General features: G+C 41.1%; 1 protein-coding gene across 3 annotated transcripts; it reads right to left on the reverse strand.

Moving 5' to 3' along the window:
- Positions 1-6,313: 6,313 nt before the first annotated feature.
- LOC124037928 (transmembrane protein 11, mitochondrial-like) lies at positions 6,314-12,056 on the reverse strand. Of its 3 annotated transcripts, XM_046353199.1 has the most exons (4): positions 11,862-12,056; positions 11,110-11,214; positions 10,193-10,342; positions 6,314-7,271 (listed from the first exon to the last, which is right to left on the reverse strand). In XM_046353199.1, exons 3-4 carry the CDS (start codon positions 10,219-10,221, stop codon positions 6,755-6,757), a joined length of 546 nt encoding a protein of 181 aa, XP_046209155.1. In that variant the 5' UTR covers positions 10,222-10,342; positions 11,110-11,214; positions 11,862-12,056; the 3' UTR covers positions 6,314-6,754. The 3 variants fall into 3 exon arrangements, with proteins under 3 accessions (XP_046209155.1, XP_046209154.1, XP_046209156.1); XM_046353198.1 differs by lacking the exons at positions 10,193-10,342; positions 11,110-11,214; positions 11,862-12,056 and adding an exon at positions 8,338-10,163; XM_046353200.1 differs by lacking the exons at positions 10,193-10,342; positions 11,110-11,214; positions 11,862-12,056 and adding an exon at positions 7,636-8,213.
- Between the last annotated feature and the right edge of the window lie 332 nt (positions 12,057-12,388).

Below are 12,388 nucleotides of genomic sequence, written 5' to 3' on the forward strand. Positions count from 1 at the left end.
AATGTTTTTACTCGTGGCCCTTCTTCCAGCATTGGTGAACATCCCACGCATACAAGATTTTCTTAGAATTCTGTGGCATTATTTTATAATATAAAGAATACAATTGAACATGGCTGAATAAAATAGGAAGTATGTTTTTTTTATTCTGTGTTGAGTGGTTAATCTTCAGACTAGGGTCTATTTTTCTCCACTTCCAGTCTGACTGACGTGCCCAAAGTAAACGGCCTGTTACTCAGGCCCAGAAGCCAGGATATGCATATAATTGGTACCATTGGATAGAAAACACTTTGAAGTTTGTAGAAAGTTATATGGTAGGAGAAAAACCAACTGGAAAATAAAAAAATTTGAGAGCCCATGCTCTTTCAATGGAAAGCTATGGGTCCTTTTGCAATTCCAGCTCCCAGATTGCAATTTCTATGGTTTCCACTAGATGTCAAGAGTCTTTGTTCAAGGTTTCAGGCTTGTTTCTTCCCAATCAAGGAAGAATTTTGAGTTTTGGTACAGGGAGTCAGAGTTGGAAATCAGTCTGTGCACGTGACGAAGAGGACATGCACTTGCTAATTTAGCTTTTCTATGGAACATACTTTTTTCCGGTATGAAATATTATAGTTTAAATACATTTAAGGGTACCTGAGGATTAAACAGAAACGTATTTTGACTTGTTTTAACAAAGTTTAGCGGTAGCTTTTTGGATTCCTTTCTCTGCATGTTGAACGAGTGGATTACTCAAAATTGATGGCGCCAACTAAACAGACTTTTTGGGATATAAAAAACAATTTTATCTAACAAAACGACCATACGTGTTGTAGCTGGGTCCCTTGGGATTGCAAATCAGAGGAAGATTTTCAAAAAGTGAATATTTAATCGCTATTTGGGATTTTTTACAAAACCTGTGCTGGTTGAAAAATATTTTGATGTGGGGTGCCGTCCTCAAACAACCGCTTGGCATGCTTTCGCTGTAAAGCCTATTGTAAATCGGATAATGCAGTTAGATTAACAAGAATTGAAGCTTTTAACCGATATAAGACACTTGTATGTACCTAGATGTTTAATATCCATAATTTTTATGATTATTTATTTGAATTGCGCGCCCTCCAATTTCACCGGAAGTTGTTGACAGGTGTCCTGCTGACGGGACGCCTAGCCCTAAGAAGATTTATCCTATATGCAACTTTAGTTCTAATACAAACATTTGACTATATGTTTTGATTTTTAATACATTTTAAATCTGCATTATGCAACTCTAATGATGATTTGAAAAAAAAAAGATGCATGAAAGGCATGGACTCTGCATTGTTTCTTGTGCAGGCTGCACACACTCTATCAGTCTCTCATTCACAATTTGATCACATCTACGTGCTCTCATAACACCTTTTTCCCTTCGATTGTGGACTTCAGTGCACAACCTATCAGCTGTCTGTGACCAGGCGGGAAAAAATCTTTCCAAGCCAAACCATTTCATAAGCGCTACACACAGCCTACAGCGTTGTCAACATTGTTACTAGAACTAATGCTACAAATCATGCAGTACAGTGTACTGTCAGCAAGCAGTTTAGCAGTTACACAGGTGGGGCCTGGTGGCAATAAATTAATAAAATCAAAAGATTACCTTGATGAGTTCCAGTGTTGGATAGCTATAGCAGCTAGCTAACATAGCATCCCTCTCTGAGTAAGCTAAACTAGGTGAAAGTGCAAAAAAAATACAACAATAGCTAGCTCTCTCTCACTTCTTTTTTTGAAGAAATTAATTTGTTCAAAACTGCACAACTATTGTCTTTCGCTCTCTTTGTGAGTCAACTACTCACCACATTGTATGCACTGTAGTGCTAGCTAGCTGTCGCTTATGCTTTCAGTAGTAGATTCATTCTCTCATCCTTTGATTGGGTGGACAACATTTCAGAGCTCTGATAGGTTGGAGAACGTCCTCCAGAAGTTGTTATGTACGTCCATGGAAGGGGGTGAGAACCATTAGCCTCCTAGCTTTTGTATTTAAGTCAATGTACCTACAGGAGGACAGAAACTAGCTGCCCTCTGGCTACACCATGGTGCTACCCTACAAAGTGCTGCTGAGGCTATTGTAGAACTTAATTACAAAACAGTGCGTTATAATCAATTATTTGGTGAAGTATATTTAGTATAGTTTTATTTAAAAAGGATAACTTTAATGTTTCACTATTTTTATGAAATTCAGTGAGGAGGATGGTCCTCCACTGAGTCGGAGTACAACGCATTTCTCATCCCCGGGTTGAGGTCAACTCCTCAATGTCTTATGGCGTTTTCACATTAAATGTGTACCCTGGTTCGGTTACCTGGAGCATTTGTGAGAATTCTACACAATACGTTTTGCTTTCACAAGCCATGAAAACAGTTTGAGTGCAATTAGCAAAACACACATTCTACATCATGTTAGGGAGCTAGCTTGTTAACACATGCAAAAAAGTTCCACGTGACTCGCGCTGCCGTGTCACAATACCTGGTACTCTGGTCCTGAATCTGGCACCCGCTAGTAGTACCCGACACTAGTGCAGCTGTAAGCAAGCGGATCTGCTGGCTAAATAGAAACAAACACACACTAACAAGTGACAGCTGCTGTTATTACCCCCGACCGTATACAATGACAGTTTGGTCTTCTAGCTAGTTTACTTTGCAACAAGGCAGAACCCTCACGTTAAATACAGAAGAATCAGTCACTAGCTACATTAGTTGTTAAATTATTTTAAATAGTTCACAACCAAGCCACCATACCAAAATACGAGCCTAGCTAGTACTGCAGCTAATATATGTTGCTATACCGAATGACTTGACACACCTGAACCCGTCCGTCAGAATCGTTGTCAACATACAAAGGTTTATTATGATAATATTTGATAGTAATCTTTGAGATCCAAACACCGACTGTAGAAAGTAACCCAGAAGCAGCTAAAAAAGTTTAATTCCAGCCAATCAGTTGTGACGTTAAAAGGGTTTCTGCCAATCACGTATAGGCTGTCAAACAGTGGGTAAGCATTATTTATAACCTGGGTTATCCCGTTTTTTAACAGGTGGAAACAGGTTGTAGTATTCCTATAGTTTTAACTCTACACATATTATATCTGTTAGTCACATTAACGATGATGGATATACTGACCTGATACAGGTCTCTCCGCCTTAACAATGGTAGTCGTTATCCACGAAGCGGAACAGCAGGCTGTCCTTTCTCATTATTATAATCCTGTTTTTAATATTCAATGAGGGTTATTGACGTCAACCGCAAGTAATGCTACTACTAGCCTCATGTCATGAATATGCGTAGCCATCTCAGACAACTCAAGGAAAAAAAACACTATCTATGTTGCCGGGAAGTCACGTTTACTACTTATATCAGTACACTCGTAACAACTTAAGCATTACGAAACTTATATTTAATCAAATAAGCCATTCATTTTTCTGTTGACCAAATTCGACACTCATTGACCTCCATACAAAAACTCATTGCTAGGTGTGCGAAACAACAAAAATACACCACCTACCGGAGGGAGACTCGATTTTCCACCGACTTGGGCCGCTCTCTTCTCTGGTATCACACGATTCTCAACTGATGTCGACTCTCAAATGCATATCAAGATGATCCAAAACTGGATGTATTAATCTAGCACAATTACTAGAAAAAACATTGTACATTTTGTAAGTATTTTAACTGCAGGCCCAACAAAGACTTTGAAGGTTGTTCATGGATGGACATTGTTTAGTTTGTATAATATTTTGCAAAGCAGAAACGTGAAAGAAAACGCAGGCAAGCGGGGTGTCGCCCTGTACCGATGATAGCCAAATACTTGGTCGGCTGGTTACATTTCCAATGCAGTCATAATCAACAATTGCAAACCATTTCAAGTGTTGCAAAGAATGACAATCAGGCCCCCATCAAGCTGCAAAACCTGACAATTTCAAATAATATTCCAAAAACGAAATACAATTGGTTAGAAACAACACAAATGAATATTGCTCTCACTGACATTTCCAAAGGCCTACAACAGCTTATTAATTTACTAGTGAAACATTACATTTTATTTTTCTTGTAACCCGGCCAAGTCGCGTTGCCGTTTATGTAAAACACAACATGTAAGTTTTCTATTTTACATAGCAAACAACCTGATTAAGATTTAAAAAACACCACAAGACTACTGGCACCATTTGGGAATCAGATCCATATACACCGAGCATCCTCAAATGGCAGCTTCATTAAATAGTACCCGTAAACACCCGTCTCAACGTCAACAGTGAAGATGCTGGCCTAGGCAGTTTTTTAAAAATGTTTTAAAAGGCTATATCTCAGACTGGCCAATAAAAATAAAATATTAAGATGGGCAAAAGAACAGACACTGGACAGAAGAACTCTGCCTAGAAGGCCAGCATCCCAGAGTCGCCTGTTGATGTTGAGACTGGTGTTTTGCGTGTACAGGCAGTTAACCCACTGATCCTAGGCCGTCATTGAAAATAAGAATTTGTTCTTAATTAACTGACTTCCCTAGTTAAATAAAGGTAATGAAAAAAAAGAATAATAAAAAAAGAACCTGCCAGTTGAAGACTTGTGGGGCATCCTTTTCTCAAAATAGACACTAATGTACTTGTCCTCTTGCTCAGTTGTGCACTGGGGCCTCCTCTTTCTATTCTGGTTAGTGACAGTTTGCACTGTTCTGTGAAAGTTACACAGCGTTGTATGAGATCTTCAGTTTCTTGGCAATTTCTCGCATGGAATAGCCTTAATTTCTCAGAACAAGAATAGACTGACGAGTTTCCTTTGTTTCTGGCCATTTTGAGCCTGTAATCAAACCCACAAATGCTGATGCTCCAGATACTCCAAAGGCCAGTTTTATTGCTTCTTTAATCAGAACAGTTTTCAGCTGTGCTAACATAATGACAAAAGGATTTTGTAATGATCAATTAGTCTTTTAAAATGATAGCTAATTCAAGTTTAACACAACATGCCATCGGAACACCATAACACTCCTGCAGTGACACCTGGTCTCTTTTACTTGTAGGAAAGACTTTAGTAGTCAGCGTATGACAGTGTGGTGCACACACCTCATGGCACCGTGCAATGAATGAGTCATTGCTTTGAGTCACACAGCCAAGAGTCCTCTTTGGAGGTGCTGAAACACAGTCTGTCTGTGTGTGTGTGGCTGTGTAAGCCTCAGTTAACCAACAGTGTTAAGCTAAAACTGTTTCTACTACAGTTTATTTGGAATGACTAAGTCGCTTTGGATAAAAGCGTCTGCTAAATGGCATATATTATTTATTATATTAACACAGGAGTGATGGTTGCTGATAATGGGCCTCTGTACACCTATGCAGATATTCCAGAAAAAAATCTGCCGTTTACAGCTACAATAGTAATTTACAACATTAACAATTATCTACAATGTATTTCTGGTGTACAATGTATCAATTGTGTTATTTTAAAGAACAAAATTGTTTTGGTTTTCTTTCAAAATTAGGACATTTCTTCCCCCCCACCCTTTTAAAATTTTACCCCCTTTTTTCTCCCCAATTTCGTGGTATCCAATTGTTTTAGGAGCTACTATCTTGTCTCATCGCTACAACTCCCGTACGGGCTCAGGAGAAACGAAGGTTGAAAGTTCTTAACACAGCGCGCATCCAACCCGGAAGCCAACCGCACCAATGTGTCAGGAGGAAACACTGCACCTGGCAACCTTGGTTAGCGCGCAGTGTCCGGCCAGCCACAGGAGTCGCTGGTGCGCGATGAGACAAGGACATCGCTACCGGCCAAGCCCTCCCTAACCTGGACGACGCTAGGCCAATTGTGCATCGCCCCACCGGCTCCTCCCGGTCACGGCCGGTTACGACAGAGCCTGGGTGCGAACCCAGAGTCTGATGGCACAGCTGGCGCTGCAGTACAGCACCCTTAACCACTGCGCCACCCGGGAGGCAAAACTAGGACATTTCTAAGTGATTTCAAACTTTTGAATGTTAGTGTACATGTCCCTTACATACACAACCCACTCATACACTCACAGCAAGTCCCCACAAAGAGCTCCATTTGGACAGGATTTTTACCCATGACTGCATGTGTGTAAAGGACAAGACAGACCAACACAAAATTATGGCGAATCAACATGTTGAGAAATTAATAAAGGCAATAGGACTTGCTGCGCTCGTGTTGGTCTGTCTTGTCCTTAACAACTTTGACTGGTGAGGGATTACCAAACAAGTATGTTTAAAGGTCTTGACTTTGTCTTTGTTCCAAAGAGTGAGTAAACCTAAATGACAAAAATCTGAAAAGGAATTTGTTTAACGAAAAAGACAGAAAGGAGAGTTTGAAATATACTAATGTTTAATGAAAGGGTGACGTACTGATCAGCAAGAAAGGGATACAGGTAAACTACAAGGAATAGACAAATGTTGGTAATACTTAAGTCTGTCCATTTCAACTGCAACACGATTCAGTCTATTTAGTTTTACTTAGCTACCCTTGTGCACTAACTTAGTGTATTGAGGGGTACAGGGACGGGGAAGAGGCACAAGGGTTCCATATGGATAAGTGCACTGGTGATGTCACTTACAAGTAAAGAAAATTAGAAGGTAAAAATAATTCCTTCTAGATTTAACTATATCCATCAAACAGCTCAAAATGAAGCACCCGCTCAAGTGGGGTGGGGGGGGGGGCTAGGGGCAAACCCTCGACTGTGCGCATGGCTTCCACTTGGCGGACTCCTTTTCCTGATATATATATTTTTAAAACCTCTTCAGAGTGTGCTCATACCGCGTAGAGTTCGTAGATCTTCTTGGCGCAGTAGGCCAGGGCGGCCAGCGCTATCGTGTTGTGGAGTCTCTTTCTGTGGATGTCGTCCCTGCGCACCAGCACCACTGGCGTGGAGGAGGTGAGTGTGTGCAGGGGCAGCCGCGAGAGTTTTTGGCTGTTGTACTCCACCTGGTACTTGCAGCAGGGATCGAACTGCCAGGAGATTCCATAGAGGGTGGAGCATGCCACGCTGAGGGCACCAGTGGGCAGTGCTACGTAGCGCGAGTACTCGGGCGGTAGTGAGAGCGGCGTCAGGAGGCAGGCGGTACCAGACAGCACGGCCATCTTGTGCAGGCAGTTGCCCACGGCGATCCAGCGGGCCGTCTCGTCGCCAATGCGCGTGGGCTCGATCACAATGTACTTGTACTGTGCCTCCAGTGCCTGCTCCAGCTCGTACTCAAACTGGTCCTGTGCATTCTCCCCATTGTAGATCTCGTGAACGATGTAGCAGTCCGTTGCCGCCATCACTCCCCTGTGCACAGAAAGAGGAGATTATAAATAGTAAGTAGATGGAAAAGATAATTATTTTAGCCTAGTGATTAGAGCATTAGACTAGTAACCGAAAGGTTGCAAGTTCAAATCCCCGAGCTGACAAGGTACAAATCTGTCGTTCTGCCCCTGATGAACAGGCAGTTAACCCACTGTTCCTAGGCCGTCATTGAAAATAAGAATTTGTTCTTAACCGACTTGCCTAGTTTATAAAAAAAAATTACCTTTATTTTACTAGGCATCAGTCACTGTCAAGTTGCCTATCAGTAATAAGCTATGGTATTAATGCTAACGTAGCTATGGGCAATAAACAATATGCGGGAGAAAACAAATGCAGCTATACTCACGTGTAAAACTCGAATCCTCCACTTTGCAAACATTATGCCCCGCGCAAGAGTGCTAACTAGCTTCTAACAAGGTTCACATGGTTAGCTAAATAAGCCTGCGTTCGTAAATTCACCCTGGCTGAGCACACGGAGTCAGACACGCCAAAGCGAATTACGAACGAACCCATCAAGTAGATAACTACTGTTAGCTAGCTAGCGTAAACAAAACTCGGGGTTAGCGAACATGTTGATCATTCACAACTGTTTCAACAATTCCAGTAACATCTATATTAGTTGTTGTGCTGTATTGGACGCAGCTTTGCATAACGTTACATTGATTAGCTCCACCGCTGTTTGGAAGCTTGCTGCTCTGAAAACTAGCTAATACGTAAATTGCAAGCGGTGAGTGAACGTTGTGTTATACTAGCGCATATCAAATATATCGGTCATATATCTACTTTGTAACGTTACGGCATGTTTTTACACTATTTTAGTTGGGTGGCTAACCTATCCAGAACTTGATTTTGAAGCTTTGATGAACAGGCTAGCAAACATGCTAATCAAAACATCACATGAGCAGTTATGGAGGAAGGAATTCGGGAAAGTGACAGCTGCATTTTGCTTTTAAAAGCCATATGTTGGAATAGTGAATGTGTGGCGTATCATAAAATAGACATTGGACACAAATAGTCGTGATTATGGCAATGGTTGAGTATAACTGACCTCTCCCTGTTGACTTGGACACCGCGCCTCCTTCCCAACGACGCCATCTTGGAGAACCAACACACGACTGCTGTCGACGCGGTGCAAGCTAGGATATGTAGTGTATGCAATACTTCCAATACACTGCTAGGACGACTTCATGTACTTTGTCAAACTACATTTTCCATAATTAATGCATGTAGGATGTACCACTCATTATTTACACCATGTAAATGTAGAGGTCAGTTTAATTTACTACACTAGTACCTTTTGACGTAAACTGTAAGGCAAAATCTGCTCAACACAAATGCGGTAAATGCTGCATACACAAATCATGTTCATGTCTTGTGTAACAGTTGGGAGATGACCAATCGCAAGCAAGGACAACACTATGGGACTCGACTAGGACAAACCATTCTATAGCCAGGTTGCGCAGCGGGTAAATTATTCCACTTGCTATTTCCCTTGTGGGCTACACTCAGGTAGCCTAGTGGTTAGAGCGTTGGCCAAGTAACCGAAAGTTTGCTGGATCGAATCCCCGAGCTGACAAGGTAAAAATATGTCGTTCTGCCCCCTGAACAAGGCAGTTAACCCACTGTTCCCCGGTAGACCGTCATTGTAAATAGGAATTTGTTCTTAACGGACTTACCTAGTTAAAATAAAATAACACCAAGCTTCTATGCAACTGACTGTCACACTGCCTCAGGTTGGTATACTCATCCATATTGTGTCCTGTCCAAGCTTCTCTAGTGAGTTGATCTCTGGTTTAAATCGCACACATGGTGTAGAACTCTATACTGGGAAGTGTAAACCAAGGTGACATGTGCAAATCTTTAGCCTGCTTCCCTCTCCAATATATTACATTTTAAAAGGTGAACCTTGTTAAATCAATCACCATGGTATTCTAAAGAGGTGAAGTATACTAGGACACTTTAAATGTAGAAGGCACTTCTAAATTATTGTAAATCAACATTTCAATTATTAGCCAGTTTAAAATAAGAGACATAGATAGACATCTAAAATAATATCAGTCTGCAGACTTTATACCCATCTCTATCAGACAGTAGACCTAGAGAGCCAACCTCTGAAGACTCAGTTTTACTGCCTACCTTACCAGTATGCATTCAGTCACCAAGCAAATAGTATATCTCAACTCGGTCAAAGCCAGAGAGAATCCCTACTGCAGTTTAAGACACTCAGCAAATACAAAATAAAGGGTAAAACCTGTCACCTGATATTGGAATTTTGTTTTCTGCTTTAAGCTATGCTTGTAAACTGTATAGACAAAATGTCAAGTTTTGAACTGTAGTAGAACAGCCGTGAATTAGTGCTTTTACAGACAGAAGATCACCCCAACTGTCAATGAAGGTTCTACTCAGCTAATCAAGGTCCTGATGAACAGCTGTTTTTTGCCTTTCCGGTTTTGACGAGAGGACAAACATTGAAACTAAACTGACTGATCAGGGTTGCATTTCACTCCAGAAAGCTGTTCCCTTCCTCCTGCCATTGTACATTCTTCATCTACCAGCCAAGACAGGATAGATGAAAGCAATACTGCCGAAGCGTGATGGAGACATTGCTTCTTACAGTACAAAAAACAGGAATCCTGCACACAGTCTTCCTAATGTATAGATAAGACAGCCTTGGGGGCAGAAAGATCTGCAACATTCCTTTGTTTTTACACACACACAAACGTTCATGCCCATGGACAGGCCGCGAGTAATGACAATGGCACTCGGACAGTTCCTCTACCACTGCTCTCCAACAGGAAGTCTTTATGTCCGTCGAGATAGGGATAGGTCTAGTATAGTTGCCCTCTACCATAAAATAGAGCACAAAGCCCTCCAAACCAAAAGCATGAGCCCATGCTTTCTACCTCAGTCTCTCTCCGCTCCTCTCTGTCATGGGGTCACATTGGGTGGATATGCTCCAGGTATTGAGGTTGGGGATTCTCTGACTTATTTCTAGATGTACCAGCAGGTCAGGTGAGCCTTCAGATCCTCTTCCACCGCAAAATCCATGGCACCTGCAAACAACAGAACATTGCCATTTCATGTAGGAATTGTTTTGTAGCTTGAGTTTACAAAGTAATTGTCTTTGTCTCTGGTTTTATTTTAATACATGCAGTAAGCAGGGACTGCAGATGCATTGAGACACTTGCTTTATTACATTTTATTTGATATAAAGATTTGAAAATGGTAACATTCCGGTCTACACAGATCTTCAAACAAAACACGTTTTAATTTCCTTCTTCCTCTTATCTCTACCATAACTGCTCCCTTGATATTACCCACCAGCGCTCTGAGCTGAGCTCATCTGGCAAAGCACTGAATAAACAGGCAAATGCTTGGATTTCCAGAATTACAAGCAACGTTCATATTGCCAGGCAGCGGTTTATAAAGAGAACTAGATGGGAAAGAGTCCAAACTGTCTAATAAAAGCAGTTTATTGGCTGCCAGCTTAGGAAACTATTTACTATCTCTTACTGGGTTAAATATGTCCAAAAGACTTCTCTCCATGCACAACATGAGCTGAGCAGCTCCAGATTGCAAGAAGGTCCTCCTGCAGAATTGTTGTGATATTGCAAACGATGGGTAACATTAGGGGTTGTTTCTGGACAAGGCCATGGGCTCAAATTCCTAACTACTAATACTGGGATCTTTGGACTCCCATCACTTATCTGAAAGGCCCAGATAAATATAAAAAAGATCTAGGGATATAATAGGAGTGAGGGTGTAGTGTCTATTTTGGCATTGGGCCATGGTTCCATTCCATATTGTCAGACAGTCGAACCTTGGTAATGCCTCTCCCTCTGTAGGCGTCTGGAACCTCTGTATGCTGCAGGTCCAGTATTCTTCCTAACAAACTCATACAAGAGGACCGCACAGTCATGAGAGCCTGGGACCAAAGAGAGAAGTGTTTATTTAGAAGGGTGCAATCTTTCAGAATAGAAACTTAAGACAATGTAACACATTTTATATGCTAAATAAGTTGGCATGACTCATGGAGTTGTCTGCTCTAGGGCTACACCATTCACGACTATTGAACGGTCTGTACACATCAGTCTGATTCTCCATCAGACCTCAATTAAAGATCAAAGATAGGAGTGCGGGCAGATAAGAGGAATTTAGTTTTCAGAGAAAGTTAAGCAGATTCACTCATCAGTATTTTTTGAGCGAATGTGCATGCACATAAACTAGCAAACTGAGAAGAACAACATTTTAGATGCGTGGCAGCAAGAGCATTCAATTCACCCGTTTAACGCCAGAATGCTAACAATTAGTCTCGTTGGCTAACGCTAAAAAAATCTTTGGCTATACTACTTGAGTTCTAGTTAGTAACTTTTTGTCCGTTTGTTTACTAACAAACCACCATTAGGAAAAAGTAAGCTCATTTTCTATCTAAGTTACAGTTCGACTGCAGAGGTAAACTAGCGCAAAATATTATGAAAACGTTGGTTAGCTAACTAGCTTAACCACACTCTTTGGTAAACAGCTGTTAAAAGGGAAAACACGTACGATTTCGCGTAGCTAATATTACATTACCATTTAGTCTTATGGTAAACTGTTTTCATCGCGTTCTACTGTTATCGGAGTGTTGATTTCGGTGACATTCATGTGTAGCCATGGTCTTTCGTCGTCCTTTCGCTAAAACGTATTTGATTGAGGTGAAATGGATCTCAAAGCGATTAAATCACAGCCACCTCAAACTCAGAAGAATCAATATCCAGCAAAACATTAAATCATCCGCCTAGGAAGTCTACTGTACATCACATGGTCTGAGAGGACCAATGATTCTTGATTTGAGAATGGCCGCGTTCCAGGCCGCCTATATTGTTGTTTGGGTTGCGCATAATCTGTTTATCTTGTCATCAATTATCAGTTAATGTATCACATATTCATGGGGTTCATTCAATCAAGGTAAACACATGGCTTACTACTACATTTGCAGAGATCTGACACACACACGAGAAGAGCTTTCGAGGCCGAAAGGAATTGGAGCCCTCAACAACAAAAAAGCAGAGGATCAAGGCACTCTTCATATAATTAATTAAAATGCATTTATTTGTATG

This window comes from Oncorhynchus gorbuscha, linkage group LG06 (genome assembly GCF_021184085.1).
Source record: "Oncorhynchus gorbuscha isolate QuinsamMale2020 ecotype Even-year linkage group LG06, OgorEven_v1.0, whole genome shotgun sequence".
NCBI classification, from domain to species: Eukaryota; Metazoa; Chordata; class Actinopteri; order Salmoniformes; family Salmonidae; genus Oncorhynchus; species Oncorhynchus gorbuscha.

What these genes read in the sequence shown, in the direction of transcription:
- LOC124037928 (XM_046353198.1), bottom strand. Translation starts at nt 8,384, where the DNA reads ATGGCGTCGTTGGGAAGGAGGCGCGGTGTCCAAGTCAACAGGGAGAG. An exon ending in GTCCAAGTCAACAGGGAGAG is followed by an intron (nt 7,272 to 8,337) that starts GTCAGTTATACT and finishes TTCTGTGCACAG; the next exon opens with GGGAGTGATGGCGGCAACGG.